General features: G+C 37.8%; 1 protein-coding gene across 3 annotated transcripts in view; it reads right to left on the bottom strand.

Annotated features, from left to right (window-relative positions):
- Positions 1 to 19,010, bottom strand: part of NKAIN3 (sodium/potassium transporting ATPase interacting 3) — a 337,404-nt gene that overhangs the window by 11,136 nt on the left and 307,258 nt on the right. For 2 of the 3 annotated variants that reach the window (XM_063169375.1, XM_063169384.1), the window contains exon 5: positions 15,119 to 15,179. In XM_063169375.1, the coding sequence (XP_063025445.1) occupies positions 15,119 to 15,179 (61 nt within the window). Of the gene's footprint in view, positions 1 to 15,079; positions 15,180 to 19,010 lie in introns of all 3 variants that reach the window. The other variant, XM_063169394.1, reaches the window with a different exon arrangement.

The following is a 19,010-nucleotide window of genomic DNA, read 5'->3' as shown; positions in this document are numbered from 1 at the left end:
TGACTTCAAAAGAGACACAACTCTGAATCTGCTTTTTGAAGTTGTGCTTTGATCTTTTTTTTGGTATTTCAATTCAGGAATCCACACTATGTATTAGTGTGCCTTTATATTATTGCTGAGTTTAAAGCCATAAACTACAGCTTTCTTTCAAACATGTTCAGTGCAGATCTCAGACTGACCGGAATTGATCTATTCCACTTACAGTTCATCACTAGGTTGCAGGTTAGTTGTTTTGTTCTTTCAAGTTGTTAGTTTGGTTTTTTTTCCTACCAGTTGAGTCCCACAGGGCTCTGTTCCTGACCTGTCTTTCTTTGTATCCATAGAATTTCTTTTGGGTTCAGTTATTTGTCAGTATGATCCAATTATTTATTTTTGAGTCAGCACTGAAGTATTTGTAGCTGCTTCATTATTATACACGCAAGAATACCACAGCTGCTTTTTCTAACCTTAACTACATGCCACTGATATTTTAGTGTAAGAAATGAATGTTCCCTATTTTTAAAATTAATGCTGAACCTGTTCAACCTTAATGAATAATTAAAGATAAAATTCCTAGAGAAAAGTATTTGTAAGATCAAATACATGACATATTAGAACACGTGACATTTGGAGGAAAGGATTTCTATGTACTGAAGAAATTTCACATCATCCATTCACAACAGAACATTAATTTTATTTTTAAAAAGTAGGTTACAGGACTGGAGGGATTCTTCATATCACTGAGTGATTCTGGGTTTTCCCAGCTTCTCAACTTGTTAGGTATGAAAGGCTGCTTCTGAAACTTGCTACTATCACCCTCTATGACATGGTATTTGCTTCATATGTTTGTATCTTTACTTGTCTCATAAAAAGTGGGCCAAGGACCTTCAGGAGAGTGTCTGTGTTCAAGGCACAGCACAGGGTGTAAGGCAGAGAGGGAAGGAGCTGCCAACCTGCTCCTCAAGCAGAGACTGCAGCGGGAGCAGCAAACCAGGCAGCCTTAAGAGAAGATGGAAAGAACCTGGCAGGCCAAGGAGAACACCTGCAAATCAAGAAGCCAGAGACTTGGCTGGGACTCAAATGGTCCTCCAACTACATAGACATAGAAAACAATGAGGGAAATGCTACAAGCCTTTCATTTCTGTTCTGTATGATGCAGTAACTTTGAGTTTTTCCATTTAAAAAGCATGCTAGTTTATATATGCAATTAATTCTGCCTTTTATGAGTTTTGTGTTGTGGTATTCTCTGGAAGCTTTCTACAAAGGGAATCTTGAACATCCACTTCAAAGTTCTGGCTGACTAAAGCTCTGTCACATTGAGCCCATGTTGCAATTTTTCTTTCCTTTATAACTCTTTTTTGTTTGCTTTAAAATCTGCTTAACATGCCTGCCAGTTAATGTCTTTTGCAGCCAGTCAGGGAAGTCTCCTTCTTCCCCGTCCCTTCCTTTATTAGCAGCTGCCTTTGCTGGGATCCAGGTATAGAGCCACCATCTTTACTTCAAAGACTTGATATCTTGACCTGGCTACAGATGCTAAAACTTGTACTTCCAGGAGCCTGAGAGGTCAGCTGTCAGCTTTTTCAAGAGTACTGATCTGATGCTGTTTTGCACTTTATGAGATCAAACCCATTAACACTATTTAACATTGTTTTCCATTTCAGATAAGGCCATTTCCATTTCCTCTTCCTCTTTTTCATTTATCATCCTGCCTTTGCCCTCATGACTACTGTTGTAATAAAAGAGCCATGACTCCATTTTCTTCATGCAGGAAAACCCCTATTTTTATTGTATAGGTAATATTTTATAGAATTATCAGAGGGCATTGTGTCAGATCTTATTGATCTTATTGGTTGACAATACATTCACACTTAGTTCATTGCTCAGTACATGGTATTTTGTATATCTATCAAACTTCTGTATTTTTAGTTACTTTACATATTTTCTCTACTGATTCTCATGAGACAGAGCTTATTGTTTTTACAGGTGCACTTATTTTTCACCCTAGGAATAGATTGTTGTGTTAATGAACTCTCATTCCCAAGGCTGTTTTCACATGGGAACTTGCAAACTACTCAGCTGCACTTAGAAGTGACAGGTCAGCTATTAATTTAGCAGACCAAGGCCCAATTTTATGAGGCCTTTATTTTATAATTTCTCTACTCGTCTGTGACAGACAATGAGTGACATTCTGAGTAGAAATCCTGCTTCACCACAAGACATTTGCTCCTCTGGGTGGGGCATTGCATGCATTCCCCACCCTGCATCTACACTGCGCTCACAGCTACACCTCCCTTAGCTGTGATCTGCTTCAATCCTTGAGGTGGCAGAACCCAAATTTTCTACCACAAACCTCCAAGGGTTTTAATGTCTTTAGATCCAAACTACCTTTTTCCTCTCTGCTAAGCAGGCAATGTTGCCTCCAGCACTGACGGAGCCCTCCTCTCACCCCAGCAGAAGCCTGTGGTACTACTGTGCCTTCTCTCAATCAAAGTCTACAGATTGTAAATGGAAGTGGATAAATCCCTTCAGCAATCTCCAGATTCTCAATATCTTCTTTTTAATTTTTTATCTCTATGAATGAGAACAAATCAACATGCTCTAGTCTTCTGTTTCTTCTTGCTTTTAGTTTTTCAAAGCCAGCCAAATAATCTTTTGTTTATCCAGTATCATGTGAGCATTTACCAGCCCCTGTAAATGCACTATCAAGTTCTTCTGTGGTACCCTCATTCCACCCCAGAATGTATGGCCATCGAGCATTTTAGAGCTACTGTGGATATATCTGCTAAGTACACTACTTAATTACATCCAAGGGTATCCATGAGTACCCATTTGTCTCTGTCAGTCTTTCTCTGCAAGTGAGGAAGTCTATTGCTCCTCACATTTTTATTGCTTTTTTTCCGGCTCTATCTTCACATTCAAGTCAACTTCCTCATCTCTTAATATTGTTTTTAGTATTACCATCTCTGTCGCCAACTCAAATTAGCTCCTTAACACCCCAAAACATAAAATTATTCCTTTTTCAGCTTTGAAAATAGAGCTGAGAAGGTAGAGTGCCATAAAATGGGAGCTTACAATAGCCAGTGGTCTTCTCATATATGATGGAGGGAAAAAAGAAATATCACATATGTTAGCAAACATGATGGCTAGGGAAATGGTTTTCTCATTGTTAGAAAGTGGCATAATTTCATATTGAATGTCTGCAGTAGAGTCTGTAACAGGATTACCATTCACTTTGAAGCCACCAGTGAATCAATCTGCCAATGAAAAACAAAGATAATGCAATACTGCCCTCAATCATAAAAAAACTCTCCCTGAAGAAAGATAAAGTAAAAATACACTTTTCAGAAAACCTTGTAACTCTAAAATTTCAGTCCTCCAAAACAACAGATTTTCATTATTAAGGAGGAAAAGAGAATGAGTGGAAATCAATGCCAAGGAATAAGAGCCATCATATAAATGGTGAGAGTCACATGCCACAATTTTGCTGTATCTAGTCTGTGGTATTGAGAAAAACACAGAAGAACTGAGATTAAATTTCTGCTAGCAAAACCAACTGTATATTTACTGATTCAAGGCAAAAGAATGTCAAATGAAGTTTGAAGTGAGTCCAGCTATGACCCAAATCACAGAACACTGGTAAGAGAAAGACTTGTTAAGATACAGAGTTAATAAAGCACAACAGCAATAGACTAAATGCAATAAATATAATGTAGCCTTTTTGAAAAACAGCTTTTCTAGGAGCAGGCAATATATTTTGTTTGACCAACTGGTCCAGCTGGAAAACCATAACAGCTATACCTCCTGATTTATTAAGACAACACCTCTTGCTCTAAACCTTGCTTATTTTATATACTGAAACCATTAAGGCTGTTGAAATAGCACAACTGGAAAATCTAAAAAGCGCGATATATAGACAACAAGTCAAAGTTTAAAACAGGAAGAATTCAAAAATGTTGAAGTTGTGATGATATCAGAAACATGGTAAAGAGAACTAAAGAGGCAAGAATTTCACAGGATAAAGGAAAGTGTTTACCACCTAAAGCCATCGCCTAAATTATTTTCAATATTTTGACCACAAATTATTCTGAGTTGGAAGGCACCCACAAGAATCATTGGGTCCAGCTCTTATGTGAATGGCCCATACAGGAATCGAACCTACAACCTTGGTGTTAATTAGTACCATGCTTTGACTAACTGAACTAATAATTTCTCCTGTCTCTTGCCTTTTGACTGTGGTTCTTCTAAGAAATTCTTGTGATACTTTATTTTCAAGGTTATTTCTCTTGCTTTGAACTTGTCAGTAATCATTGTTTATCCCTTTCTCTTCCAAACAAAACTGACAATTTTTCTTGGTGGAAAATGCTGCTTGCCTTCAGATTTATGAGATTCGGACCTGAGATTTTCAAAGATGTAAAAGTGGTGAATAGTTAATTCTTATTCATCTTTTTTCAATTTTTGCCACATTTTGAGAAAGTATCCATTACCAAATAAAATTATCTTCAAAATTTACCTGACTATGACCTGAAATTCATGGCTTGGTTCAATGAACTTCACTGACTGCTGGTTAGCTACCTCTTTTTAAATTTATAATACCCACTTTTCTAGATAGCTTGAATATCCTCTAAGGCTACAATGTATGATTACATAAATTGGAACACATTAGATAAAAAGGGACCCATATTGTATGATTTTTGTCATGGGTACTCCCTTAAAACAAGAAACTAGCAACTCTGGTTTTTCTACTGCTGTATTTCAAAGCTTAGTGCTACTAGAATTGTGAACAAACCTTATCTTCAGGAAAAATCAGGGGCAGTCTCTCAACTCAGGTGGTCTGCATGGATCTGTTTTACTTTTGAGGCTATTATCTGTAAAGAAGAAGGGAGGACTTTTCTTTTTTTCTGAGAAGAAGCCTCACCATCCCTCTTGCAGGCCAGGAATGAGCAAAAAGAAAAGGCACTGAGAATTCTGACCACTTATGTTAGCATTCAGGAACACATAATCACAAAATTATTATATGCAGGTTCTTTTATTAAAGAGCTATGAGTTTCAGGGGACACAGACCCAAATCTGATGCTGATACGGTTTCAAGCTGAACATGTTTTATATTCTATTGTTATATAACTTACATATTAATTATTAAACTTAAGTAGTTCTATTGTATACATTGATTTCATCCAAGCATGGGTTACTTGTGATCCCCCTCAAACCCCTAATATGGTTTCTCATGATTCTTCTTATGACTAAACAATAATTACATCTAATTACTTAATAATCATCACATCTAACAATCATATCATTTATCATCTGCTGATTACACAGGTGCAGTTTCACATGATCTAGCAAACACAAGGCCTAACATTTCCCAGGGCCTACCCTTAACATTTCCCAGGGTTTACCAAGCCTAACTTTCTTCCTAGCTCCCCAAATTTTCTATGATTTTAAAATCTTTTGCTATCACTAAAACTGCTAATTCATCTGCAAGTCTGTTGGGTCTGTCAAAGAGGCTGAGTCACACATCATATCAGGGAAGCTGTGGGTACAGTTGTCTCAATGAACAGCTGTCCTAACTGTTCATTGCTCACTGAATTCCCAGATTCCTTATCAGTGTATAATGACAGTTTACAGCCCAGTGTACAGCCCGACTAATCCTGTGCCCCCCTTGGCTCAGCGCTCCCTTTTGTTACGGGGGCACATCATTCGCTCCTGGCTGACGCTTCCCACGCCGAGGCAGCAGATACTCCCAGACAAAGCTCTTAGACATGATTTGCTGACTGGGAAATTACCACGCAGGCAGCACTAACAAGGAAATGGGTGTTGCTTAAGCTGAGACCCAAAAATTAGGATAACCTATCTGCATGACAGTTAAGATTTGGAGGAGATGGTGTTTGCACAGAAGTGCAGGAGTCTGAAAAGTTTCTTTTTAAGCTCCACAAACTAAAACAGACACAAGGCTGCTGCCGTTCGGAAATGAAGAAGAAAGAGGATTGCTACTGGAAGTGGAAAATGGATTTGTAAAGAGGTTTCATTTTAATGGAGCAGCTGGATGAAAGGTACAGACAGGAATGGGCACCACTTAGGCCTGTGTGTGATGTTGAGTGGAAAGCTCAAGAGAGCAGCGCTGGATGCTGGAGTAAGATTGATTTAACAATAGATGCAATTTAAGTGAAAAGGCTAAGGTGCTGGCAACTGGGGGTTGGAATAGCATCCATTTAAAGACAGATTTAATTTCAACAGAAAGGCCAAGGAGGTGGAAGGTGGAGATTAAAACAAAATCAATATTAAGTTAGGTTGGTAGAAACTAGAATCAAATGAGCCACTTAAAAAAAAAAGGCATACTGAATATTTGGGAGTAAGGAAGCAATGCATGGATTCTAAGAACTATTGAGGACTTCTCATTAAATGATATAACCCCTAAAATCAGAATTATTATTCCATTTTAATATGAATATTATTTATTAGAGTAGTAAACAAAAAAAATCTTAAGGGAATGTATGATCTCCAGTTTAAAGAAAATCGCATGGTTACAAGTATATTCCTACTTAAAGATAATTCTCTTCTATCACACAATCACAGACTTCTTGGGGTTGGAAGTGACCTCTGAAGATTGTGAAGTCCAAACTCCCTGCCAAAGCAGGTTCACCTACAGCAGGATGCTATTGGTGAATAGCCTCAGAAAGAGACTCCACAGCCTCTCTGGGCAGCCTGTTCCAGGGCTTTGCCTCCCTTAAATAAAGGTTTTTATTTTCCCCCTCATACTCAGGAGGAGCTGCCTGTGTTTGAGTTTGTACCCACTACCCTGTGTCCTGTCACTGGGGACCACCAAGAAGAGTCTGGCCCAATCCTCTGGAGATATCTCCACCCACCCTCGAGATATCTGTATGCATTGAAAAGTTCTCCTCTCATTTGTCTCTTCTCCAGACTGAAAAGGCCTGATCACCTCCCTTGACCTGCTGGCAATGTCCTTCCTAATGCAGCCCAGGACATCTTTGGTCTCTTGGCCCCCAGGGCACTGCTGGCTCATGGACAGATGTTGCCCACCAGGACCCCCAGGTCCTTCTCTGCAGAGCTGCTTTCCATGAGGTCAGCCCCCAGCCTGTGCTAGTGCAGGGGGTTTCTCTTCCCCAGGTGCAGGACCTGGCATTTGCCTCTGTTGAATTTGTACAGTGTTGCACAAATGTGTGTATGCATATATATATATATATATATATATATATATATATATATATATATATATATATATATATATGAATAAATAAATAAATATATAATATTTTATATGTGATATGGCATATAATATTCATAGAATCACCGAATTCTAGCATAATTTGGTTTAGAAGAACTCTTTAACGACCATCTAGTCCAACCCCTCTTCACTGAGCAGAAACATCTTCATCTAGATCAGGCTGCTGACCTTCAGTTTTGTTTCCAGTGATGAGGCACCTGGCACTTCTCTGCACAACCTGTTCCAGGGTTTCACCATCCTCATTGTAAAAAATTATTCCATATATCCAGTCTGAATATTCTGAATCAATGGTGGAAATGCTTAACATTAATTGTATTTGAAAAACAGAACTTGATCAGGTAGTAGTGAATTAGCCTTTAAAAACTGTCTAGCTATCACTCTGGAAATCAATTCAAAGTTAAGGGGTATCTGTATATACCTGTGTTTGAACAATAAAATATATATATTCAACTGCATACCCACCCATATGGATATATGTACCCACCTACACACATATATACACATGTACATATTTATCAAAACAGGTAAAATTGTCTCATGAGGTTATAATTTCTGACACATATCTCTCTTCAGAAAACTGTGTTAGTACTTTCTAAAAATAGTACATAAAATCTATTTTGCTTTCCTTACAGATATTTCTAAATACTTTACACGTGCTCCTGAAATCTCATTTAAATTACTACATACATTATATGTGCATATTTCTACAGTCAGAATGCAGAACTGTGGATGGAAGCTAGTGATTGCAGCTCTTCACCTTTTGGCAGCTGAATGCTCACACAATTCATTGGTGTAACAGAGATCTTTAAAAGATATTAAATTTTACTCTCCTGAACTCTTCCTCAAGTTCTTACAAAAAGAAAAAAGTTATTGGAGAACTCCATCTTGATGAAAATTACCAAGTATCATTTCAATGTATGAAGCAGAGGAGAATATGCCTCACCCACTGAACTGTCTGTAGTGCCAGATACAGCTGGCTCAGGGCACTTGGGATTTCCTCCCTCACAAAAGAACGTTTCAAAACTGCACTGTGACTTAATCATGACTGCTGTGACCTGCTAATATTCTGGAGAATATCCAATAATATTATGTTTGCTAAAGTGATTGAGGTGATTCTTTTCTACTGAATTTCAGGAAGAAATTTCTGACTTGTGCTTAAGGGAGGAACTGTGGGAAGGCACTGGAGGTACTCTTACTATTTGAGTGATTTATCCCCTTCCTTAATGAAAAATCAATGAGCTGCTGGCTTGCATGCAGGTGTATTGATTATTTCTCCATACCTATTCAAGCAACCCAACATTAAGAAATTAATTTTTTACTGAAGATAGACTAAAATATTTTACTGAAGTGGTTTAGAAACTCAAGGGGGATTTCCTCAAGTTATTTGAGTCACACTTTAGAGTAAACTATGTTCAACCAATGAAAAACTGGAATTAGCTTAGACTTCATTTAGATGATGCCATTTTCTCATGCTTTGTCTGCACCCTATCTGGACAAACCTTACATGTTGGATCCCACATGAAACATGGTATTTTCAAGCAGGTAACTTCTGCTGCTGCTAGAAATATTCCACAGTTAAAACTCCTCTTTCTGTATGCTTTGCACCATCTATTATTTAAAGACAATCTCTTAGAACAGTGTTCTGCAACAGTCAATGGAGAATACAACTGGAAATGAAGACCATTTTGTACATTTTGCTAGGGGAATGAAAAAGTAGACAGTTGCCTGAGTATTTTTTTTAGATTTTGCTTTCCTGTGAGAGATTACTCATCCATGGCTTTTAAGCAGAAAAAAATAAGGGGGATCATGTCTTTGCTGCAATTTTTTGCCAATAGCCTGTCTAGAATCAAGAACTTTTCCCCCTAGTATTTGAATTTATATTGTTTAATTGCTTTTATTTTAAACCACCTCAAAGATTTTACCCTTGGTTGTGTGCATTATGTCTATGCATATGTTTCCATAGGAACTAGAATAAATGCTTTCTCAGGCAATGTATGATAACCAAATGTAAAACAAAAAAGAAAAAAGGAACAAAAATAAATTGAAATATTATGTAGAGGTAGTTTAAATAGTGTAACATCCCTGCAGTATTTCATCCTTTATTAAATGCATGAGAATTCATTGCGTTAGTTTCGTGTAAGAATGAGCATGCATTTTCAGGTAATTTACACAATTTATTTATCACTAAGGCTAGTGATAAATAAAGAGGACATCAATAGGACTGTAGGACCATACAATGTTGTTAAACCATAAAGTCTTGTTAGGACAGAGTTTTATCCTTTATATTTCCACTACAGGAGAAAGTGGAGTCAGGTATAAGTAGGGTAGCAAATAGATGAGTCTGCATCTAATCAACAAACTCCAGCTGGACAGACCTCTAGAGTCTACAGAAACTGCAGCTTGACATTTGTCTCCATTAAATGCCTCGTGGAGCCGTCCTGGGCACAGCTGAACTGAGGAAGCTCCCTGGATATGCCTGGTGACATTTCTGGTCATGCACAACCTCTCCTTCAGTTCAGGGTAGGCATCTGCAGGATGATCACAGAGGCTGCTAGCAGGGAATGAGACACTCTGGAATGTGGCAGCACCTCAGTGCCAGGAGCAGCAGGAACCACCTGTGGCATTGGCTGGGCTCCCTGGCCTTCCAGGTGTCACAGACCACCTTGAGGACAGGTATGTTGGACACTTCATCTCTGCAGGAGGCCACTTTTTATTTTTAGAAAGCTGTTCAGTTGAACTACAGAATACGTCTGGTTATGAACCCACTACTATTCTATGCCTAGCAATATGTATACCTGGAAAAAAAATACCTGATCGTGTTGTTTTTTCCAAAACAGGTGAATCAAAATTCTGGGGTTTTGGGTTTCTTGTCCAGATGAACAGAAAGATGCAAGCTGCTTTCAAGCCTTCCAAAAATTCTGGTAACCACTCCCATTTTCCAGAAACACTGAAGTTGGGAGAATGCTGTCAATGTGGCAGCTTATAGTGCTGTTTCTCTGCCAAGCAGTAAAACTTATTATCATTTTAAACATCTGTGTCAAGAATACTCATCCACTGGTCAGGAACAACACATTTTTTTTCCCAGATCATTACGGTTTAAAGGTGACAGTGGTGAGTGCTAAAGCCCAGAGATGACCTGTGCTGCTGTTTGAAAAGTTTTGCTAAGACCTCATTTTCAAGGAGATAATTTAGGACAGTTGTTGACAGGGGATGTTTGATTCGTGTATTGCCCAACAGAAGAGTAATGCAGAATTCTCCTTCTTGGTGGTCCTTGATATTAAACATTTTATGAGAAAAAATCTTTCCTCAGAATTTAAATAGATTCACCTTAGATTAACCTGCATATACAATTGCAATTAATGTAAAGATAGTAGTGGGCTGCCAAAAACTCCTTGGTTAAGGAGACTTGGATACTTATATATAAAGGTAATCAGATATTTTCAATATTAGCTATTGTTAGCTAGTTCTTCATTCACTTTGCAAAAAATTAGCATATTTATAATAAATTTATCACTGCTGGACCTACTGTGTAACTATAAATATTAAATTAAATGTGATATAAAATTCTTTTTCTCTTGTTTGATTACTGAGAACAGATGCTCAATGGTGCGTACGAATGCAATGCCATATGTCAGATAAGGCAATGCAGTAGTTTTTCAGAGGAACTAATAATATATCTTGCTTTACTTAATATCTTTGTAATGATAGCATATGGAGGGTCATATTGGTACCACAATATGGGGAAACTTGTAATTTGTAAAAACAAATTCATCTTCCTCTCTGTTTTGAAAGCACAGCTGAGTTGTGAACACAACTAGCATAGAGGACAGACAAAAAAGAATCCTTTTTTTGTTTATTAATTCTGTTCTTGTGTTTTCATTTAGGGGATAAATCTTCATGGTGAATGGAAGCCTTTTCCTTTATTTTTACCCATGCACAAAAGAGGTTTAAGTTTCATTGGATTGGCCTTTTGGCATTTCAGCCTCATTTGCACAAAGATGCTGAAATCACAACTGTAGTTTTATGGCAAACCTTCCCCTCTGATTTCACTGCTATTTCTTTATGCAATTTGTTTACAAATCAGTTTCCACTCCACAAAATGCAGTACACTACAGAACTATCACTTCTGACATGTGTCAGTGTCACATTTATGAACTAGTATTTAGCAGTAGTAGTGCTAACAATGGTTTCTCAAAGAAGTCCAGAAACTATTTAGAAGTTTAATCATGATTTTTAGCAATGTATTTTGCCTAGTCTCCAGACTCCAGATTGAATTAAAACAGTAACTCTGACAAGGTGGAAATCAGTTTCTGAGTTCATTTTTAGGAGAAAACGATTCACAAACAGGATAGTGACAGGCTTTTATGATTACAGATTTCACATATTCTACTCCTTCAAAGGGCTTATAGAGATTGATAGATCTACGAAGAGAGAAATGAAAAAATGAAGGGAAGAGATATAAATAGACTTTTTCATTAGGATGAATGATGGAAGGTAATAACCCCACTACCGTAGTATGCCTTTTACATGTCCCTTTTTTTTCCATTCCTTTTGACCTGCTACCATCTTCCCTCTAAGTAAAAGTTAACTACAGTATGAAATGTAGGTAGGGTGAGCAATAGCTGGAAATAAATGTTTCCTCAAGCATTATTACTGTTCAGAAAAGTGTCCATCAGCTGAAATGTCAGGCTCCAAATCCATTTAAGCACTGCATAGAGGCTAAACAGGCAGCTATTATTAATTTTTAAGTCTGCTTGATGGGTTTTAGACCAAGAACTGGGGTTAACTCAATGCACTAAATATTGCAGAGTATATTTAATTAGGGAGGCTTTGACACTCCGATGGCTGAGGATTTATTCTGTGCAAACTACTGCTTAAAATATGATGGAATAGCTGCATCTACCCAAGAAAAAGATCTGCTGCATCATATTTAAATGCATAAAATTGGTCTTACTTGCAGGTTTTTGGACTTTTTTCCTAATATAAACAGTCTACTTTCAATATGTTTTGAAGTACCATTGTGCTTACATCTAGAATAATTTTCTGTTCATTATGCTGCAAGTTAGCAATGTGAATTTCTCCAGAATAAGTCCTGTTCTTCTCAGCTAATTATCAAACTAGACAATTTTCTTACTGTGCCTTAAACAGACATTTCTTTATTCAAAAGATATTTGTGGGATTCTTATGAAGGGGTTAACGCTTGTCTACAATGCATTTATCTATAAACACAGAGGGCTCTAAAACACAAATGGACACTAAGACACAAAGTGAGATATTAATGGGCTGCTTATTTGCTTTGATCCAATTCAGAATCTTAGAAGACAATAAAAAAGTAGCAAGTCAGAAATTACTTCTTTCCAATGGTTGTAAAATCTCCTAGCTGCATCTATTCCACTTCTTTGCTCCTCTTTTTCTGTCCTTTGTGCACTGCTCTGGCCCCTGCCCCAGGTCATTCTCTGCCAACAAAGTAAACCTATTCACACAAGAGTATAGAAGATCAAATGTAAAGATACAAGTGAAACGGGAAATTTGTCCATTCCTAACAAAGGACATTACCATATTTTCCAAGACAAGTGAGGTGATTTTAACTTGTAACAGACAAGCAAATTGTCATTGACAGTTCTGAAAGACAAGCAGAAATTAAATGCAGACCCCTGAGTCAGTTGAGGAGAATGGGAACTGGGTTAGGTGTACATACTGGGTCACCTTAGCACTTGATGTGTTCTATTGGTTGATAAATATGTTACCTGTTCTCCATTCTCAGTGAATTAAATTTCCATCTGTATTGTATGGCTCAAAACCCTCAAAACCACCATCAGAGGAAAATGAAGAAGCCCCTATCTCTTCTGAACTAGACATGTTTTCAAAGTGAACAGGGCCCTTAACTTGGAAAAAACCCTCTTGTGAGGCCTTGAGTGTGTAAGTCACGTATGGTCTATAGCACGTGACTGTAGTTTCCATGAACATGGAAAGTATCCTGAGAGTTTTGTCTTCCACACTTGCCTGAAACGGTGTGTGAAGCACACTACAAAGGGCTAACCAAAGCCTACAGCAATATAACATATTTTTGTAAAAAGTGGAAGAGTCTGTCCTCCCAGGAACCAATTAATCTGTGCTGGCATGTGGGTGTGGATGTGCATGCATGTTTCTCCTTCAAAGGCGCTGCAGTTTGTGTCTTCCTCATCACCTGCAGGCTTTCCCTAACAGCTGATGTAGCGCCCCTGTTCCTAGCATTTAGTGACTGTCTCATAAAATTTCCAGCTATCTCTGCGAAGCCCTGGCTACTGCCCTGACTCATCACAGCCATAGGGACAGGAGCAGTGTCTGGATTTCACCGAGCAAAGGCCATGTTTATGAATCCCAAACCACCCAGCCACTGTGCTGCTGTGCCATCTGCTGATGCCCTGTGTTACCAGTTCCTCCGAACTGGCAGTTTCCAGCTCTCCTAGGAAGCATTTTCTGGGCTTTTTCTCCTCAAGCCCTACATTTTATTTATGTTTCTTCTCCAGGTGTTCATATTTCTCCTTTACAGCATCCATCTTTATCCAGGCTCCTTTTGCCTTTCCACAGTACAATATGTGCACACCGTGTAAGTGCTTATGCCTTACCACTCAATTTTATCTGAGAATCTCTTTGATATATTTTCTTCTTAATAAAACCTTTAAATAAAAGTGTTAAAATAGATTTGATACTAATGTCTGTTGCATTATGATGGAGAACTGAACATTGTACCATTTGTAGCAATAAAAAAATATTTTGTTTATAGTCCTTCACACTGTTTTCAATGAAACAATCTGCTTTTCCATCACAAACATGAATTACTTGAATTATGTTTTCAATAAGATTTTCCAGGTATTATCAAATACCTTCCTACAAACTAAATTAATTTCTCCTATGATATTCACCCACTAGACCTATTCTGTGAAAAAACAGAACAACTATGTAAAGATTTATGAATAAAAATTATAAATAAATATTTAGTTTCATGTTATTTATGCTATAACCATAAAATGCTATTGACATTAGTTCTTTTTTTCCCCTAGAGAGAGCTATTTTACTGTTTGCCTCCTCATAAATAAGAAGTAATTTAAATGATCACACGTTGTTCCTTTTTTAAATTTGTTCTTGTGTTCGCTCCTCTGCTCATCCAATATTTTTCCATTCTCTCTACTGCTTTTACCAATGGTTATTCCAGTCATGTGGGTATGGTGACATCCTCAGAGAATTCTCACTAACACTTTTCACATAACATCCTACCAAAATGTTCATCATATTCAGATTTTTCCAATAGTCTCTTAGTGACTTTTTGAGAAATACTTTCTTAAGATGTGCACATTTTCAAACTTGTGGAACAACATGAGTACGTATATAAGGGTTTCATTGACAAAAGCAAGTCAAGAATATGGGGTCAGCATTTTAAATGCATGGTCTAGGTGCCTGTAAGCATAGATCAGGTATATCTAATTATTGATCAGAATGATACTGCACACTGCAATTGGCTTGGTTTGTCCTCTCCATAAATTTTACTGCTGATAAAGATGCCATTTGGAAAAACGGATTAAGAGGTTTCAGGAGCTTTGATTCAAATGTAAATGTGCATCCATAAAGGCATATATATCTATATGTATGCAAAATGGATCATATAATTTTCATCTCTGACTGGCTCACGTAAGAGGTTCACAAATCCCTACGAAGAAGTTAAGAAATTGCCATCCCACCTTGATAAGTTGTTAGTACCTAAATAAGTATGTCTTTAAGCATAATTGGTTGTGTACATGAATGCCAGATTCTGCCATTTTTCAAACTTTGTTCTTTGCCTTGGTAGTTTAATGCAAGACTAAGTTTCAGCCCAGGTACCTTGGCTCCAGGGATGGTGAGGTGTGTATCAGTACTTACAGCTGTCCTCCTCCTCCATGAAAATACTGATCACGTAACAGGCGTACACAAATCCAATCAGCTGTGTGAAAAAAAGAGGAAAAGCCATCATTAGAACACATTGAACACTTATAAAGCTGTTACTACAATGATAAATACAGGTATCACAGCTAAATTTTAAAGATATTTACTTCTATTTCCTGAATTTACAAATTTTAGTGTAAAGAACTAAATTAATTTCTTCACATTTTCTCATTTGTATAACTTATATTTTATATATAAATATGCATTTTATAGTTTAAAATATTTTCCTAGTCTCACTGGGATCAGTATTGATGAGTACTACTATTGAGTAATATTGGTGGAAAACATCTGTAGCCTGATGTTCAGCTGTTATTTACATTTCTTTGTTCTTCAATACCTCTGCTCTCACATGGCTTTTCCCACATGAATGACAGCCTCTATGCACCTCATATGCTTACCAAAATGCCAAAATATTTATTGGCTGCTACTGAATTAAGTCATACTAACACTTCTGTGGAATCCACAGGAGATATCTTTTGTTGCTACATAAAGTGTCCCAGTGAAGAACTGTTAGGCAAAATTTTAAATTGATAGGTGAATTGCCATGATGTAACTGAACAGTAAAACTGGGTTATGATTCACTGACATCAGGAAACACTTTATTTGATGTAATTCATGTCAACTATGCAGGAAACGAACAACAACATTTCCCCAAAGACCAACAACAGTCAAACCATGCCATTATTTTAAGAGCAGCCCCCATGAAAGCATCCTCCTTAACCCAGATCTGTGTCACTTGTGCCACCAAGAGGAAGGGATTGAGATCTTTAGGATAAAGAAATAGAAACTCCACTCTCTCCTTATCCATATAGACAAAATGCTTTCTTATGACCATGACCAAAGATGAAGAAAATCCCACTGGGCAAGGAAATCTATTAAACTGCACAACCAGACATGTCCAATCTTGAGAAAATATTGTTTGTGCAGCTGTGCACAATTCATGCCATCTGAAAGCCTTGAAAAGACTGTTCATGAGAGATTTCAAAAATAGCCCAGAGATTAGTTTTAAGAACACTCCTTTTTCTCTGATCCATTCAAAAAATCTAATTAAAATAGTTATTCTAAGGATGTCACGGATCAGCCATCTGAGAAAGAGGTAATTTAATAGTATCTAGACAGGTATAAGCTCCTTCAGAACCAGAAAAATCATTCCAACCTGCTTTCTGGTTGGGCTCCTGGCATGAGGAGCTTTACAAGCAGCTCCAAAAACCTCTCTGCAGACAAAAAGCTTGTCCACACAAGGGAATTCAGGGAAGTTAAGATGAATTAACTAAAGCTGTGAAATCAATGCACATAAGATAAAGTGCATTAAATCCCTGTGTGGCCTTTCCCATTCAGAAATAAAGTGGCCCTAGTTCACTGCAGCTTAATCCTTCTCCAAGGGATTAATCTTCCCATGGAGAATTAAGCTACAGTATGCTGAGGCTGAGCTACTTGTGAATGAGGGCTGTCACAGCGCCGTGGCACAGCCCTGTCACAGCTTCCTCTCCAGGGCATTCACCTCACTTATGTGTTCACAAAGTGACTTCAATCCAACTTTTCTCTCATTCTGAGCAGATACAGCAACAGCAGCTTCCCTGACTGCTTTTTGGTGTCCACTTTGCTGCGTGGCATTGCCACAGCCTCTCTCAGGTGAGCAGCACTGATGCTCTGACCAGCTAAACACAATCCAGCTCTGGAGGAGGCTGGGATGGATCCATGCCAGAGCTGCCCATCCCCATGAGCCTGGTGCCATGGAGCTGCAGCAGGATGGGACCCACAGGCACGGCAGGGCTCACTTTGCCTGCTGAGAGTTGCCTGGGTGGTTCGGAGCAGTCCAGCTCCTGCTATTAATGACAATGGGATCTTATGGATCAGCTGCCAGCACACCCGGGGCCAGCAGTCTTACAGACTCCTTGGCAGATTAAGCACATTTTTTCCTTAAACTTCACAGTTTAGAGCACCTTTCAGGCATGACAACTAAAACAATACAATATAAAGTCTTCCAAGAGATCAAAAGACAAATCATACCTGAGATGCAGAGTTTGTGCCACCTGAAGGTTACATATAATTTAAAAATATTGCATTAGTACCTTGGAAAAACCAGAAGTCAGGTGATTTTTCATAACAGGATGTCACCTGTTTATTTACAATGTTTCCTGATCACCATTTGTGTTGTGCAATTTGACTGCATAAGTCACTGGTGTTTGTTTCTTTTTCTTAAAAACGACTAAAATATTTTGAAGATTAAAGCTGCTGAGCAAATAATGAACATGATAGAAATTAATTGTAGTACAGGCTGTGGGTTAAGTTTTTGTGAAGGAAGATCAAATATTAGAATTATTTACTCTTTCCCATAATGTATTTTTTTCTTATTAGTAGTATTCTGTATTAAATTAGCTTTATTTTTATAAATGCATTTCCTTCTTTATATGTATATGTAGGCTCTATATCCATGCATATTATATAAAATGTATCTAAGTGCTTCCAGCAGATTTCTCAAGTGTCTAAGATGTCGGGCAAGTGGACAAAGCACAGCAAGACTTCCACTCTAACAAGTAATAAATGACCTGACACAGAGAAAGCATGGGGAAAACTACTCAAAACAGTCTTCCAAAAATGTGGGTCATGACAAGCCTGAGTTTTAACAGTCCAAAGAGTTTACATCCTGCTCTTTTAGTAGACCTTCTCCTTAATCTTTCCCCACTCTCTTCAATGTTTGAAACACATTTTGTCCAATCTGTGACCTTCTTGCAAAATCAGCAGCCTTTTTCTACTTTTCAGAAATATATTTCTTTATATTCCTCAGCATTAGAAATCACTGCTAGCTGTTATATTTATGATGCATATTTGTTTAAAACACACCATTTCCCCCATCTGTTTAGTTATTAGTACTAGGAGAAATAAAAAAAGTATATATGCGCTCTTTCAATTTTGTGGTCTTTTCAATAGGAAGAAAAAGATGAGGTGAATAACAATAGCACTCCATAATCCAAATCTTTCTGTAGTTAAAAGTCAGAATGCATTTTTTTGAAAGAATAAAACAACAAGGAGAAAAAAAGAGCCCTTTAGCATCAATTGCCAGGTATTGCTGCTTGAGGGGTCAGCAATGCTTGGCTTATAAAAAACAAGTAGTTATAGTTGGGTAAGTGATATCTACTGTACCATCAACACAAAGTGATAAAGTGGGAATATACCCTTTGACAGATGAGACTTGTTTCCACATCCTTAAACAGAGTTACAGCCACCACTGTGTGAATATTTTTGTAAATGAATCAATTAAATCCTCTTATTTTGTGTTATTGATGGGCATGCTAATAAAATATTTATTACAACAAATTGCTTTTGGTATCTTGATTAACACAGCTGCTGTTTAATTAATAGTGTTATGCTCATGTGAACCCATCCAGCCACCAGGCTAATTGCCAGTCTTGGTACTGGAAATGCTGGCTATTGGCCTGGCACCAAGTGATAGACTTAAATGTGTGTTCCCTGATAACCAAAGCAATTATGATGCACATGAGCTGGAAGATTCCTAATTTGGTCATCCTGAGTTGCAGTAATCTTTCAAAGGGACCGATGAAGGGGTTGGAACAGGATGTCCAAAGCATCAAAGATCACTAGCACCTGAAAGCATAAATAGGAGCTTCTGCCTTGATCCATAGAGAAATACAGACGGCCAGGAGGCCTTGTCTTGACAACACTGACTTCAAGGCATGGAAACTTTCTGGGATCCCTGCACTGTACAAGACTCCCTGTCTTACCTGAAGAGCCCAGGCTGTTAGGTGTCTCAGAAGAAGCCTGTCAGTGCTATTCTGCAGAAAATCAGGTGGGAAATTGTGGGTAAAGG

The sequence above is a fragment of the Melospiza melodia genome, chromosome 1 (assembly GCF_035770615.1).
Source record: "Melospiza melodia melodia isolate bMelMel2 chromosome 1, bMelMel2.pri, whole genome shotgun sequence".
Classification (NCBI taxonomy): domain Eukaryota; kingdom Metazoa; phylum Chordata; class Aves; order Passeriformes; family Passerellidae; genus Melospiza; species Melospiza melodia.
This window is presented reverse-complemented; position numbering and strand designations above follow the sequence as displayed.